General features: G+C 29.3%; 3 protein-coding genes across 3 annotated transcripts; 2 read left to right on the top strand and 1 right to left on the bottom strand.

The window, feature by feature from the left end:
• Positions 1–7,488: 7,488 nt before the first annotated feature.
• LOC111042566 lies at positions 7,489–7,861 on the bottom strand. The gene has a single exon (XM_022327216.1). It carries the CDS (start codon positions 7,833–7,835, stop codon positions 7,575–7,577), a length of 261 nt encoding a protein of 86 aa, XP_022182908.1. The 5' UTR covers positions 7,836–7,861; the 3' UTR covers positions 7,489–7,574.
• Positions 7,862–10,578: 2,717 nt separating this feature from the next.
• LOC111042567 (uncharacterized protein K02A2.6-like) lies at positions 10,579–11,320 on the top strand. Its single transcript, XM_022327217.1, has 2 exons — positions 10,579–10,808; positions 10,900–11,320. The coding sequence occupies exons 1-2, from the start codon at positions 10,579–10,581 to the stop codon at positions 11,318–11,320; spliced, it is 651 nt and encodes a 216-aa protein (XP_022182909.1).
• A 12-nt stretch (positions 11,321–11,332) lies between these two features.
• LOC111042568 (uncharacterized protein K02A2.6-like) lies at positions 11,333–13,297 on the top strand. Its single transcript, XM_022327218.1, has 3 exons — positions 11,333–11,416; positions 11,519–11,893; positions 11,963–13,297. Exons 1-3 carry the CDS (start codon positions 11,333–11,335, stop codon positions 13,295–13,297), a joined length of 1,794 nt encoding a protein of 597 aa, XP_022182910.1.
• Positions 13,298–16,243: the final 2,946 nt, after the last annotated feature.

Here is a 16,243-nt window from a genome sequence, read left to right on the forward strand (position 1 = left end):
ATTAAAAAAATATAAATTAAATTAAAAATTAAATAAAATTAAATTAAAATATTAATTTAATATATAATATAATTAATGTATGATTAATCTATGGTATTCTCAAATTTCGAATTATTATTTATTCTCAATTCTGTATTATATTATTTCTGTGTCTTTACTCGGTTACTCCTTTAATATTACCGATTTGGTCACCTAACGACCGGCATTCGAGCAACAAAGAGTAAGGACAAGCATCATTATTCATTTCGACTACTTATCGTGTACACACACAAAAAATAAATAAAAAACACATCATCGTAAAATCAACACATTCATCGCTCGGCTCAGAATCTAAAATGAACTAAAATCAACAAAAGAAAAATAGAAAAACATATAATGAACTTTATTCATAAAATTAACTATTGTTAAATATTAGATCATACAATAGATAAACAATATTAAATCAATATAATATATTATAAATAAATGATCAACAAATTTTATATCTTCATACTATGTCAAATATTATTGCTAACTATACCTATACCTATCTAATATAATAAATAAAATAAATATAATAAATACCTAATAATATAGATTTAACTTAATTCAAATAAACTGCAGATTCAAAATATATATATATATATATATATTAAGGTATATGTAATACAATGTACAAATGTAAATAAAAATAAATATGTACTCAATCTGATTTGTTGTAATAGTGTTATGGATTTTAAAGGTTTTTTAAAATTTTTAATTTTCTTGATGAATTGATGGATGTCTCTTTCATTTGTTTTAAATGCCTCGACTTCCAATTAAAATCTTTTAACAGTTTGGCATGGATTAATTTAGTTAGTAAATAATCAAAATGTTCAATACAGCTTTTATCTAAATTAAAAGACAATAAATACTTATTAGTTATTTGCTTATTTATAAAGCGTGCAATATTTTTTCTGTGTGGTTTTTGTTCAACCAGTTTTTTCAACATTATTTGTGCATTCTTAACAAATTGTATTAAAGTTTCAGTAGGCTTCTTTAAAAAACATGAATTTGAATCTATTTCTTTTGACTCATAATTTTTATAAAAAATTAAAAATTCATGTTGGTCAAATAAATTTAAGTTCTCATCTTTTTTTAAAAATTTATCGACACATTTTGAGCACTTAAAATGATCAAAACAAGATTTACCCAGATAACCAGCAAAATAAGCATTCGAACACATTTCTAATGATATCTCACAATCCTCTTCTTCTAGATTATCATCAGTATTAGTGAATGGCTCATCATCAACGTTTAAAGTACTAGTATAATCTGAATCACTTTCATTTACTAAATTTAAAAGTGTATCAGAATTAGATGTAGGAGCTAACAAATTTGAATCCATATCTGATTCACAGTTAGATAATTCTGATGCTTTAAATAAATTGTTCTTTGCTTGAATACTAAACGTAGATCTAAAAGTCCGAGCTGTAGGATTAGGGTTGTATCCTCCACGTTATCGAAATAGTGCAAACGTATTTTCTACATAGTCTTGGTTGAGTCTAGATGTTAGTAAATAGGTGAACTGCAAGTTTTTTTGTTGTGAATATAGCATTGTTATACTATTAATTGACCACACTAAACCATCAAAACACGGTAGGCGATACCCATATTTTGTATTAGGTTTAACTAATTTTATGTTTTCATGTAATCTTTTTGCTTCATTTAAAAATTGGATTTGGCTAGGCCGTTCTTCAGATAATGCACACATTTTAGGATTGGAGCTATACAAACATTTGCTATTTAAGCAATCAAACAAATCGTTCATATGCTTTAAAAAATTTGCTGTATATGCACCTGTTGTAGACTTAATCTGTCCTGTAGTTACACATGTTTTGATAACCGCGGTTACAGTGTTACTAAAAAGTTGAAGAGCAAGTTTGCACTTCATTTTTTGGAAAGGACCTGGATTAATATGACTATCCGTTATTTTTAGCAATGCTCTACTTGTTCCACTAATTTTATCTATTTCATAGGCTATCCTTATGTCACTAAATGATATTTCATTGCCATCAAACACTAAATTATTTTTTAAAAAATTATTTCTGTAGTTTTTAAAAATATGAGGTATATCAAGTATGGAAAATATTCTTTTACCATTTACTTCAAAATAAGGAGATTCCTTGGTACATCCCAATTGTTTTAGAGCAGCACAGTTATTACTACCTTGGTCACATATTACAGCAGTAATAATTAATCCTACCTCTAAAGCTTTTTCAATCACATCACTTATTAAATTCTTCAATTCAAGACATCTAGTTGACGAAGCAGATAAAAAATATGCAAGAGGTAATTTCCATTTTGAGTATAAGCCTCGGGCAATAAATACTAACGCTTGAGAGGCTACTTTGTCATTTCTTCCTTTATGTCCAAGATCCTCATAACCTTCAACGACATCAAAGTATTTAGAATATTCCAAATATTTTTTTATGGACATCTCATCAAAAGCAATGACACAATACTTTTGTTCATTATCCATCGCGTTAACTTTAATTTTTATTTGTTCCATATAACTATTTACAAAACCAGGTGAAAACTTTGAACTACCAATCCATCCTTTAATAGTACTTAAGCCAGGTAAATTAATTTTTTGTACATTTCTTAAAAACCTATATGTTCCGGGTGAATTATAAAAAAGGGAAATTGCAAATTGCTTTTCTTCAACTGACCACGGTTGTCTAGATTTATTTGCTCGAAACATTTGCATTTCAGAAAGTACTCTAGAATTAGTACTCTTATAGTTTATTTTATTTTTAAATTTATTAGCAATTTTTAATTTATTTCTTACATTAAACAGTTTTGTTTGTAGTTTGCATACCATTGATGATTTACAATTTAATTTTTTTTTTTTAATTTCTATCACATTTCTCATTTTTCTTTTAGTTGGTGTTTCAACAACAATATTATCAGAATTGTCATTACTTGAGAAACTTGTAAGCTGAGAATTTTGGCACTTTTTAGGAGTTGGCATATTTATAATTTCCTGTATAAATAATCTTGAGGAAGGTGATAAATTAGGCGTTGCTGAAGTTTTATTATGGGCATTTTTTGGAGTTCGAAGATTAATCTCTTCCTCTAAAGTGTTATTAGAATTTTTTTGAGAAAAATAAAATGTTGGTGTTTCTGGTGATCTATTTAAATATGTATGTGTCGGTTTTAAAACATTTAAATCTATTTCATCATCAGTGTCTAGAGTATTTCCTAATAAAGGATATGTTTGTGATGGTGTTGATGATGTAGATTAATGCAGTTCATAAGAAGAGTTGTCAATATTATATTTTCGGGGAATGGCTGTCTTTATCAATATGACACGATTGCCTGCCTGTCTAATGTCACATTTAGAAAAATGGTAAGCACAAACATATTTTGCAGAAAGTTATTCATGAGTTAAAACAGTTAAGTCAATATTTCCTTATGAAACAAAACCAGAACAAATTTAATTAGAAAATAAAAAAGGTAATTAAATTATATATATATATTAGGGTGGTCCTTATTTTTGAACTTGCAAATTTTTGATTTCTTACCTTTCCATTTTGTTCATTACTATTTGAAAGTAATTGTTGTTAAATTTGGTCATGATTACTCAACCCCTTCACGTGCCACAAAGGGGTTGAAAAATTCCAAAATAGGGTTAATATGTCAATTTTTAAGTTTAATTTAAAAAATATTACACTTATCCATAAATGTATTAAAGGTAAATTATAGATACTTAATTCTTATATTGTCAATAAAAAATACATTTATACAATTTCTTATTGATCTATTATTTTCTATGAAAATTTATGAAATACTAAATATTTAATTCATTTCACAAATTTGGTTTTTATACATTTAATTATATATTTTAAATTTTTATTTTAAAAATTATTGATGATACAACCAAATATCTTAAGTATTGAATTTTCTAAAATAAAGTATATTAGTAAAAATTACACTGGATTCACAGTTTTGTTATAACATTTTGTTTTACACTTTATAGAGCTAAAATACACAGAAAAATAGTTGTAATTTAAGTATAAAAATAATAAACATTCATCTTTCATATAAAAATTGTAAATAGCGTAGTTTATTGATAACTAAANCCCCCCCCCCCTTACCTACGCCCCTGAATTATACACATCTCATAGTCAATTAATAATTTAACAAAATATATAAACAGACTATTTTTAAATCAACTGAATAATGGTAAGTTTTTTTAACATGTTTCAAGGTGGATTTATAAATTTATAAATTTACCTAACATTGTTTTATACTAATACCTAGTTAAATTTTTAAGTGATTTCATGGGTATTTACATTGATTTTATAATGTATGATATTATAAATTATAATATATATTATTATAAAATCAATAGTAATTCAAAATGGATAACTAACTAGGTAGTTAGGTAAGTTAAAAAGCTTAAAAAATAACTTTTTACTAAGTATTGCCCACCTTTGGTTTCATAATAATTAATATTATATTTAAAATTATTTTATATTTTATAAATTAAAACTTCTTGCTATGTAAATTCTATTGTATATTTAAGCGTTATATACCTAGACTATTTCACTAATATACTACAGTCTACAGACCTGATTTTTTAACCCATTCTTGTGCACGAAGAGGGTCATTTTTGGGAAAATGAAACAATGTTAACCCGGGTTCTGCAACTTTACTTCTAAAGCAGTTGAAGAACACACATTTATTTCTTCGAGCCATATTAATATTATTAATAATTATACAAAAATACGAGTAATACACTAATACGACAAATGGACAGATGACAATGTTTATGCTCAACTGCTCAAGTTCAACACATACAATGCTTTGACGATATATTACATAATTATACGTAATTCTATTTCCGAAAGTAGATAATAGATAATAAATGGATGTGTTTGTTATTCATACACAGTTATTCATAACTGTGTGACGTATTGGGATTTGGGAAATCCTATTAATAACATACTTATTTTTCTATTCTAATAGCAATTAAATTAATACTTTAATAGGCAGTAGTGCACTAGTGCAGTATGCACCTGCGCGGCAGTCGGCACGGCGGCATAGCTGGCCGCCGCAGTACCCGATTTAGCTGGTAATAAACTAGCGCTTCTAACGAGTCGGGTACAAACTAAATATTCTCGGGTACATTTCCCATCGAAATTTATTACCAAACGATCACACGGCGTTGGCTATCTATGTATGTTTAATCTATGCTGCAATATCAAAACACCCCACACATTATTAAAACGAACATGGTATACGAACATTTGGCATGTCGTACGTAAGACGGAGATAACACATGCGGATGACCCGTTCTCTTAATCATAATACAATTATAATATTATGAATATAATGCCAATGTCATTCATGGAAAATTGTATGAATGTATTAAAAATTAAATAAACATTATCTCTTACAGCGGAAACAAGTACGTATTATATTTTTTTATCTGTACTTATAACAGATATCTACTTGCATAGTAATATTATTTTGTGTGGAACATATCTGATTAAAGTTCTAGATTCTGACAGAAGTGAGAGAGTATCAGAAGCAATATTGCTTTTTTTTTTTATTTTGTGTTTTGAAATCTGAATATTGCATATTTCTTTGACATTTAAATGTATCCATAACACATTAAACGTACATTTCACCAGCCCCCCCAAGTTACAAAACCGTTGTTTTTTCTTCACCATTAATTAGTGTGGAATTAGTGTGAATTTGTGCGAATATTTTCAGAATTTGTGCGATTAAAAATTTCGGACAAATTCAAAAAAACTTTGGGGGGGCTGGTGAAATGTTCGCTGCCCCCCCCTAAGTGTAATTAATCGACTTTTCTGGATTTTTTTTTTACCAAAAATTAGTGCGCCATTAGTGTGAATTTGTGTGACAAAAATCGAAATTTTTCGAGCTACCCTTAACCCCCAAAATAACGTTTTACCGTTTTGGCCATTTCCCCAGCCCCCCCTCGAGGGCGAAAATCCGGCTTTTCTGGATTTTTTTTTTACCAAAAATTAGTGCGCCATTAGTGTGAATTTGTGTGACAAAAATCGAAATTTAAACTGAAAATATTCGCACAAATTCACACTAATTCCACACTAATTAATGGTGAAGAAAAAACAACGGTTTTGTAACTTGGGGGGGGGCTGGTGAAATGTACGTACACATTAATCAAATTTGATAGTTCAATCGAAATAATAAGTTGCTAAGTTATAAAAATTATTTACACCAATATTTTTAAATCATGTTTATGCATAATAACTCATACGTTAGTATGTCATGATTTGTATATGATATATTGAACTTATATTAGCAACAATAACATTAAAACATTTTGATTTCTAGTGCAATTACGTAAGTACGTTATTCTTATGTAGTTTGTTAATGTTGTGGTAACACTGTGACGTTACAAAATACACCACTTATTTATATATAAATAAGATACAGCCGATACAGGTTATATGTAAAAAGCCACACACATGTCTTAAATAATAGTATTAAATATTAATGTATTAATAATAAAAAGTTTATAATAATTGGCTAATTTGTTTAAATCTAAAACATGGCGCAGTCGTTAAATTGTTTTTAGAAAACAAGTTAGTGATTGGGTATAAATCTACTTTACCGGACACCCTTTTTTTTTTAAATTTTTTTTTTTCATCATATGGGTTTTTTTATGCTGAATTCAAAACTGTTTGAAAAATTTTGCGGAAACTTACCGTTCAAAAGTTATGACAATTTAAAGTTTACGATATTATTATAGTTTTATGCTATATTACCAACTATCACCATCCTTACATTGTCGTGTTGTAGCGCAGTGGGAAACATGAGACAGTCCGAAACTGTCGAATCCTAGTTCGATCTACGTTGAGACCAATTTTCTTTTTGCACTTTTTTTTGGAATTTTTAAATTGCATTTTAACATACGTTCATACATTATCATTATATACAAATAAATTAGATATTTTATTAATTTAATTTAATTTTAATAAACAAGTTATTCATAATTAGTATAATATGTAAGGTTAGGTTCTTCGCCCTCTTCGGTTTCTTCATCTTCGGTTTCTTCATCTTCTTTCTGTTGTTCTTCATTCTGTACAATGAGAGCTTCTTCATCATTATCTACACTGTACAATGACCCAGCAGCGTTGAAAAATTCTACGGTAGGGTCTAGTTCATGATTCCGACATTTTTTCATGAACATGTATTTTGCCAGGTACCCTCCGTAGAATTCTTTTTTTCTTTTATAATTTGGTAAAGTTACTTTAGCATGTCGCCAAGTGCTCTCTATTGTATTGGAGTGTGCGCCTGTCTCTGGGTCTTTAAAATTAACACTATGGTTAACCGTTAGATGATTATAGCCCTTTTCATTTAATCTGCTATAGGCCTGAAAAAATTTTATTTATTGATTTTCGATTTAGCCCGATACAAGATAATAAAATATTATACTGATAAGAAATCCTGCTATACCTATTACCAATTGATGCGACGAGCGACGGCAACGGTTTTATTTATTATTTTGTATTTTCCTAATTTTATTTTATTTTGACCGATCACCCTTTATTATAGTGCTAAATAATACGTACCTTCCAGCAATCGGAAATAATCGTCGTGCCTGGTTTTATCCACTCTTCGATTATCCGTACTAATGTTTCTGCGCTTCTGTCTTCCACTGGAATTAAGAAGCAATCTCCACTTCCCCGTTCATAACCACCAAATACCCACTGGCCTTCTACCCGGTGTCCTCTGTGATATTTACGGCGTCCAAATTTTGACTCGTCTATTTCGACGACTTCTCCTATGCCTCCCAATTGTTTTTTTTTTTTAATCATATGGTAAAATACCACTTCCCTGCAAAATGAACTCCAATCTACCACGGTTTGATTAGCAAATCGAAGCTGTTTTTGTATAACTAAGGAAGGACAGTTCATCGACCATAGATTCACGAATCCACAAATATTTAATAGTGACAAATGTGATTTGTAAAAAAAAGTATTCTTACGTAATGATGCACTGCAAAATTCATATTTTCTCATGTAAAATTTTCGTTAAATGTTTTTTTTTTTTTTTTTTACTTACCTGTAATTACAAGGTTTTGCTTTTTGGTTTCTCTCTCTAATTTTTTCCCGACACATCCACTTAAAGTTATCAATAACGCTATTGTCATTTACAAGTTTCATATCATGTCCTCTCGGGCATTTACGTGAGGCAGGAAATACATTAAATTCTATTAATTTATTTATTAAAACGAGTCCATTATCCATGGAACTCCACTCTTTTAAATCAAATAAATTTACATTCATCGCAAAATCTTAATGTGATCACAAGGTTAGACTATACAGTCTGTTGTACACAACTGTTAGACGATTTCGATTATACTCGAAACATATTTATTACTTACGATAAAATCCTAAATTATCTTTTTAATCAACTATTTGTACGTGTAATCTATACCTATATGATTTTACGACTTCCCCCTTCAGGTTGATTATTTTTACGTGACAGTTCTATTTCGATTGAGTGACTCCGTTCGGTCAATAGATGTAAACACCAAAATATGCATTTGTTTTTACCCTGTTACCTACTTAAGGTGGTTTTGCATAGCAAGTCGAGGGATATTTTCGATTTGCGGAGCGGAGCGACGCCGCCGAGGAGCGGAGCGACGAGTGCCGCAACACGCGTATAGGCATGCCGATACCACACGCGTATTTTTTTAGTTTAATTTTCACATTTTTACACTTTTATTGAATCTGTTACCTACTTAAGGTGGTTTTGCATAGCAAGTCGAGGGATATTTTCGATTTGCGGAGCGGAGCGACGGCGCCGAGGAGCGGAGCGACGAGTGCCGCCACATGCGTATAGGCATAACTTAAAAACTTTAAATTGCCATAATATATAATGATAATGTATGAACGTATGTTAAAATGCAATTTAAAAATTCCAAAAAAAAAGTGCAAAAAGAAATTGGTCTCAACGTAGATCGAACTAGGATTCAACAGTTTCGGATAGTCTCATGTTTCCCACTGCGCTACAACATGACAATGTATGAGTGGTGATAGTTGGTAATTTAGCATAAAACTATAATAATATCGTAAACTTTAAATTGTCATAACTTTTGAATGGTAAGTTTCCGCAAATTTTTTCAAACAGTTTTGAAATCAGCATAAAAAAACACATATGATGAAAAAAAAAAATTTAAAAAAAAAAGGGTGTCCGGTAAAGTAGATTTGTTCCAGTGATTGAGTGGATAATTGCGGATAAATTAAATTAAAATGGCCCACATTTACAACAAACCAGACCATTTAAAGTTGGGAGGCAACCTGGAAGAAAACTTTAATCGATTCAAACAAGAAGTAAGCATATATTTTACGGCAACCGAGACCGACACAAAAAAAGAAACTATAAAAATTGCTTGTGTACTAAATTTGGTAGGGCCTGAGGCTCTAAGGTTTTATAACACCTTCAAGATCAAACCGTCAACAGCTGATGAAGTGTTAAAAGCTTTTGAAGATTATTGTATCCCTCAAAAAAATGAAGTCATAGAACATTTTCGTTTTTTCTCGAGAAAACAGTTTGAAAATGAGAGTTTTGATGTTTTCTATACCGACTTGAAAGCTCTTGTAGCATCGTGCTCTTTTGAGACTTTGAAAAAAAAAATGTTGCGCACTCAAATAATAATCGGGTTGCGTAACAAGGAGTTGCAATCCAGACTTCTAAGAGAAAATTTGGAACTTGATAAATTAGTGAATCAGTGTCAAGCTATGGAGCCATCTGAGATCAACCGGCAGATACTCCACGAAGAGTCAAAAGAAGTCAATGTCATGGGGAAAGGTGATCAAAAATTCAAAAAACAGTTCAAGAAAAGATTTCATCAACAGAAAACTCTGGGCCAATCAAATCAAACAAATGTCAAAATAATTACAAATTGTAAGAGGTGCGGGTCAACTCATAGTATAAATGACTGCTATGCTTATGGTAAGAAATGTAATAAATGTAGTAAATTAAATCATTTTGCTAATTGTTGTAAATTTAATAGTAGTAATCATAGTAATGGCAAGTCTAATTATAATAGCAATGGCAGTGGCAGTAATAATGAAAAAAATAATCAGGTTCACAATATAAACTGTGAAGTAGATATAGACAAAGTTGTGGTACTGAGTTTATTAGAAAAGAATAGAAACGACTGGTCTGAAAAAATGTTATTAAATAATTATGAAGTAAATATCAAAATAGACACAGGGGCTGACGTAAATGTCTTGCCAGCAAGTTTGTGTAAAAAATTGAATTTGAAACCAGTGGCATGTAATGTAAAAATTGAAGCGTTTGGAGGATTTGTAGTTAGAACCTTTGGGTAAAATCAATGTGGAACTTAGAAATGATAAAATCAAAATAGATACACATTTTATAGTAGTAGGAAATGAGACTAAACCAATTTTAGGTTTAATTGATTGTAAGAGATTAGGATATATAAATAATGCAAAATTAAATTGTCAGAGTCACATAAATAAAATACAAATTCTAAATGATAAAGAGAAAGAAAACTTTGTTAATAATAATATTGATATTTTTACTGGAATGGGTTCTTTTCCAGATGAAGTTTCTATAAAATTAAATAATGAGGCTAAATCAAAAATATGTCCAGCAAGGAGAGTACCACATGCTATTAAAAATAAATTGAAGGAAACTTTAACAGAATTAGTTAGTTTAAGCATTATTGAAGAAGTTAATGAACCTTGTGAGTGGGTGAGTAATATGGTTATTGTAGAAAAGAAAGATAAAAGTCTACGAATATGTTTAGACGCCAAGTGAGCTGAATAAGTATATAATAAGAGAAGTTTATCAAATACCATCATTGGAAGAAATTAAGATTGAATTAACAAATAAAAAATACTTTAGCGTCCTGGATGTCAAGAGTGGTTTCTATCATATGATATTGGATAAGGAATCAAGCAAAATGTTTAATTTCAGTACAGCATATGGTATATATAGGTTTAAAAGATTGCCATTTGGAGTGTCATCGGCTCCTGAGTTATTTCAAAAATCAATGTATAAATATTTTGGTGATATTAATGGGGTTGTATTATATTTTGATGATGTACTTCAGTGTGCCCAGACTAAGGAGAAGCATGACAAAATATTAGAAAAGGTTATGGAACGAGCAGGGTCATTAAACATAAAATGTAACATGGAAAAATTGCAGTTTTGTGTAAAGGAAGTTAAATACATAGGATTTTTATTCAATGAGGAAGGTATTAAGCCAGATAAAGAGCGAATCAAATCAATACTAGATTTAAAAAAGCCTAATGATAAAAAATAATTGCAAATAATCATGGGTATAATAAATTATATAAGGGAGTTTATTCCTAATTTGGCAGAAATATCTGGACCACTAAGGGAAATGCTTAAGAAAGATGTTTGTTGAAGCTGGAACTGGACTCATGACAAATCATTCAATGATATTAAAGAACTCATTGCACAAGTTACGGTATTACACATGTATGATCCTAAATTATAGCTGGAGATACAGTGTGATGCGTCTCAAGACGCAATAGGGTGTTGTTTAATGCAAAATAAAAAACCGTTGTCCTATTTCTCTCGCTCATTATCTGGTACTGAAAAATCGTGGGCTAAAATAGAGAAAGAATTTCTGGCTGTAACCGAATCCTGTAAAAAATTTCATAATTATATCTATGGTAAAAATGACACTATTGTGTACACTGATCATTTACCTTTGGTGTCCATCATGAATAAACAATTGAGCCAGATTCAAAATAATCGAATTAAAAGATTAAAGCTAAAATTAATTCCATATACTTTCAATCTAAAATATCTTCCAGGTAAATACATGTACATCGCTGATTTGTTAAGTAGGAACATATTGAATGAAAGAGTTAAGGAAGACAGTGAGATTAATGATATAGTTCACACTGTTAAAGAATACGAAATAAGAATAACATAGGGAAAGTTTAAAGAGCTCAGAAGTGAAGTGGAGAAAGATGAAGTTCTGAGTAGAGTTTTAATTCATTTTCAGCAAGGTTGGGTAGTTTTTAATAAGGAAAAGGAGAGTCAAGAATTGATTCACTATTTTCGAAATAGGTCAGAAATATTAGTTAATAATGGTATAGTGTATTTTGGATCTAGAGTCATTGTCCCTAGAAAGCTGAGAAAAATAGTGATTCAATTGTTGCACGAAACACACATAGGGTCAACTAAGACATACTTGAAAGCCAGACATTTTTATTACTGGCCTGGAATGAAGTCTTACATTGATAATTTCATTAGTGCCTGTAACGTCTGTCAGAAATACAGCAAAAGTAAGATTAAAGAACCTATGCTAAGCCATGAGATACCGGATACACCATTTATGAAAGTGGCCATGGACATTGCTGAGAATCAAGGGAAAATATATCTAATTGTTTATGATTATTATTCACGGTGGTTGGAAGTTTGTAATATGAGAGATAAGACAGCGGAGAGTGTAATCAAAGAGTTAAAAACAATTTTTAGTAAATTTGGAGTACCTGAGCAAACAGTGAGTGATAATAATCCGTTTAATAGTACAAAGTTTAGAGATTTTGCAAATAGTTGGTCATTTGAAGTAATCACATCTAGTCCAAACTTTCCTAAAGGAAATGGTTTGGCGGAAAAAAGAGTTGACATAGCCAAATCAATGCTTAAAAAATCTAGTTTCACAAAAACAGATATTGAACTGTACTTATTGTATTATAGAAACACACCAATTGCGGGAGTAGGTTATTCTCCAGCTCAGATGTTGCAAAGCAGGGAACTTAGAACTAAACTGGTTTGGGTTGATAGTAAAAAGTTCAAACCTAAAATAGTATATCCTGAGAAAAATAACATTAAATATAAAGAACAACAAAAACAATGGTACGATAGAGGATCTAAATCAGTAAGCAATTTTAGTGAAAAGCAAAAGATTTGGTGTCAAGATAAATTTAGTAAGGAATGGTTTGAAGCAGTAATAGTAAAAAAAATAAAGCAACCTAGGTCATATTTAGTCAAAATGAACAATAAAAGTGAACTAGTCAGGAGAAATAGTCAATTTTTAAAACCTAGAGTTAGTTTTAACTATGATACATCTGAAGACAATAATCAGAGTAATAAGTGTAGTGAGGAAAGGATGAGATATGATGATTTAAGATTCCAAGATAGTAATATTGTAAACGATGAGGTAAACATTCAAAAGAACGACAATGGAATTGAAAGAAATAATGATTCTTTAGCACAGGAAATAATAGTATTAATGATGAATTATTGGCATTTCAGAATATAGGACATACTATAACTAAAAGTGGTAGAGTTGTTAAGCCACCTAGTAAATTTGAGTAAACCTTTCTAATATTCCACTATTTATACATTTAATACATGTCTAAATAAACTATTAATTTGTCAATTGTATTTGTAGATTAATACACTATGTATCGTTTGTGTTGATATTGTTTTTTTTTATTACTTTTGTAATTGTTTATTTAATTTTAAGATCTTCTAATTATTTGTAGAGATCAGTATTGTTGGTCTTTATTTTGTGGTAACTTGTAATAATTTGATTTTTTTTTTTAAAGAAGGAGATGTTGTGGTAACACTGTGGCGTTTCAAAATACACCACTTGTTTATATATAAATAAGATACAGCCGATACAGGTTATATGTAAAAAGCCACACAAATGTCTTAAATGATAGTATTAAATATTAATGTATTAATAATAAAAAGTTTATAATAATTAATAACTGGCTAATTTGTTTAAATCTAAAACAGTTAAAATAATAATTTCATTTTTTTAAAATTTCACATTAGAGATAATTATTTTTATAACGTTTTTCTTAATGTATGAGAAATTATTTTTATATCAAAAATGTATTCTTAAAAATAAATCTTTGAATTGAATTTCAGTTATTTTTTTATATACATTCAAATATATACATAATTATGTAATAATAGTTTTTATGACTACATGTATCATCTGCATCCATCAAAATGCATATATTATTACTCGTAATAGAAAAAAAACTCAGGAATCGTATACATTAAACTCTGCAATAAATCGAATGTAATAAAAGTATTAATAAATAATGTAAAATATAAAATGTAAATTTTGCAGAGCCATATCGTCGGTTAAAAGGCTATTTGCTGTAAGCGACACATTTCAAACTGTTAAGGAGAACCCAAAAACGATTTTATCTTTTTTTTTATTTTCAAAATGGTATAACTTTTTTTGTTTTATAGATAATCCTTCAATTTTTTTTTCACATATACGTATTATATTTATCTTTAAGATAAATCTAATTCCATAGAGTAATATAACTTTTTGATTTTTTAGTAAATACCTACATTTTATTTTTGGCGTTTACCACATTTTAATTTGCTTACTTGTACTTTTGTCGCTTACGTTATTTACTAATAAAATGCTTCAAGCGCCATCGAAAAATGTATTAAACGACACAATATACACACGTCATTACAATTAATAACAAGTCAATTTTAACAAGTTTTTTTTAATAAATTTGAATATTGCTTTCTCATTAATTTATGAATACATTTTTTATATTTTTAAATAATAATAAACAAAAACAACTCGTTAGGTAAAAATAAATAAAATACAACTCGTACAATAAAATAAAAAAATAAATAACATAGAAATGCAATAAAAAATTATTATTTTTTTAAAAATTAAAATCAAATTATTCGTCATCACTACTTGTAGATGATTCTTCTGTATCCGTTTCATCTAAGCAGTCAGCTTTTTCTTCACTAGTATTCATACTAAAATACTCTAAATGGTATGAGTTAGGAATAATGCCATCCCTGCACAATTTATACAGATCGTCATATTTTTTAGTTGCAATGGTTAGTGCACGTTGATAACATTTAGAAACTTCTAATTTGTCATGGTTATTCTTTTTCTTTTTTGCTAGCGTAAGAGGTACCTCTTCTGCATTATACGAAAAGTAAACATGTATGGTAATTTGCTCTTCTGACAATTCGTTCATAATTTTTGTGAATACAAATGACTTCACTTTGGATATTTGAATTTTTTGTTTCCCTTCGTTACATTTTAATTGAGGACTATACCACTGTGCAGCAAGCATTTTCCAGTCCAAAAAATCTATAAACTTAAGATCAATAACTATATAAGGTTTTAGATATATTCTAGCATTTCTAATTATGGTCGGCCATTCGGATGGACCCCATATGGTTTTTTTTTTAATACAGCGTTCAATCACTGAGTGTACTGAATCTACAGGCATATACGTGTGTCCTGGCAATAAATATGTTATTTTTATTTCCTTAATTTTAGTCCATACATTCATTTAACCATATTCTATCATAGTCATCATCGCTCGGTTTTTATTTTGTCCCGCGCAAGAATCACAATATAATGCAACTGATTCAAATTTATTCTGTTCATTTAATGCAGTTAGGTATTTAAAGATACATGTTACTATTTCATTAGAGCCACGTAAACCATCTATTTCTCCCCATAAGTAACAGTAAGAATTTCTACTTCCTGATTCGTATACAGTACAATTATAAGTACTATATTTCCTGCTATAATATAAGTTCATGTTGTCTGAATATGGTGTACTGAGCACTTTTTGTAAGTCAAAACTTACACAGAGAAAATTTCCATCGCATTTTGATAGCTCTTGGTCAAAAATAAATGCCTCTTTGCTCTGTTCTTTATCAATTGCGTGTTCTTTTTCTTGTCGAAGTTCATTTTCATTTAAATCTCCTGTTTCTTTTATATTTTTGAATTTAGTACATTTATTACACTTGTCCTTTTTAGGTAAATGAAAACCCAAATTAAACTTTTCTCGAAAAATTCTTCTAAATACAGCACTTGACACATTTTTTAACCCATTTGATTCACAGTTACTTTTGTATAATCGAAAAACGCGTTCAATACTTTCAAATTCTTTAGGTAGATATTTTTTTGTTGTCGATGATCTACAATAATGAGACTGAACAGCTGGAAGACTTTCTATGAATTTATAAACATTTGATAAAACTGGTTCATCCGTTTTATTTTTGGGACGGCCTTTACCACGACTATCGGGATTTGACTTTCCCAAGGGAAATTTATTACAATGTCATTTAACGCTCCGCTCAGAATCTAAATTAAAATCTAAATTACCTATGTAAAATTAAAACATCATAACATTTTGAAGTCAAGATTTTAAATACAATTAAATAATAATAATATTATTATACCATTTAATCC

The sequence above is a fragment of the Myzus persicae genome, unplaced genomic scaffold, assembly GCF_001856785.1.
Source record: "Myzus persicae strain clone G006 unplaced genomic scaffold, MPER_G0061.0, whole genome shotgun sequence".
NCBI lineage: Eukaryota > Metazoa > Arthropoda > Insecta > Hemiptera > Aphididae > Myzus > Myzus persicae.

Bases quoted from the DNA above. Each gene is read 5' to 3' on its own strand.
- LOC111042566 (XM_022327216.1), bottom strand. From the start codon at position 7,835: ATGATTAAAAAAAAAAAACAATTGGGAGGCATAGGAGAAGTCGTCGAA.
- LOC111042567 (XM_022327217.1), top strand. From the start codon at position 10,579: ATGGGTTCTTTTCCAGATGAAGTTTCTATAAAATTAAATAATGAGGCT. The intron at 10,809-10,899 runs GTGAGCTGAATA...AAAATACTTTAG, and splicing joins CGAATATGTTTAGACGCCAA to CGTCCTGGATGTCAAGAGTG.
- LOC111042568 (XM_022327218.1), top strand. From the start codon at position 11,333: ATGGGTATAATAAATTATATAAGGGAGTTTATTCCTAATTTGGCAGAA. The intron at 11,417-11,518 runs GTTTGTTGAAGC...CCTAAATTATAG, and splicing joins GGGAAATGCTTAAGAAAGAT to CTGGAGATACAGTGTGATGC. The intron at 11,894-11,962 runs GTTAAGGAAGAC...AGAATAACATAG, and splicing joins GGAACATATTGAATGAAAGA to GGAAAGTTTAAAGAGCTCAG.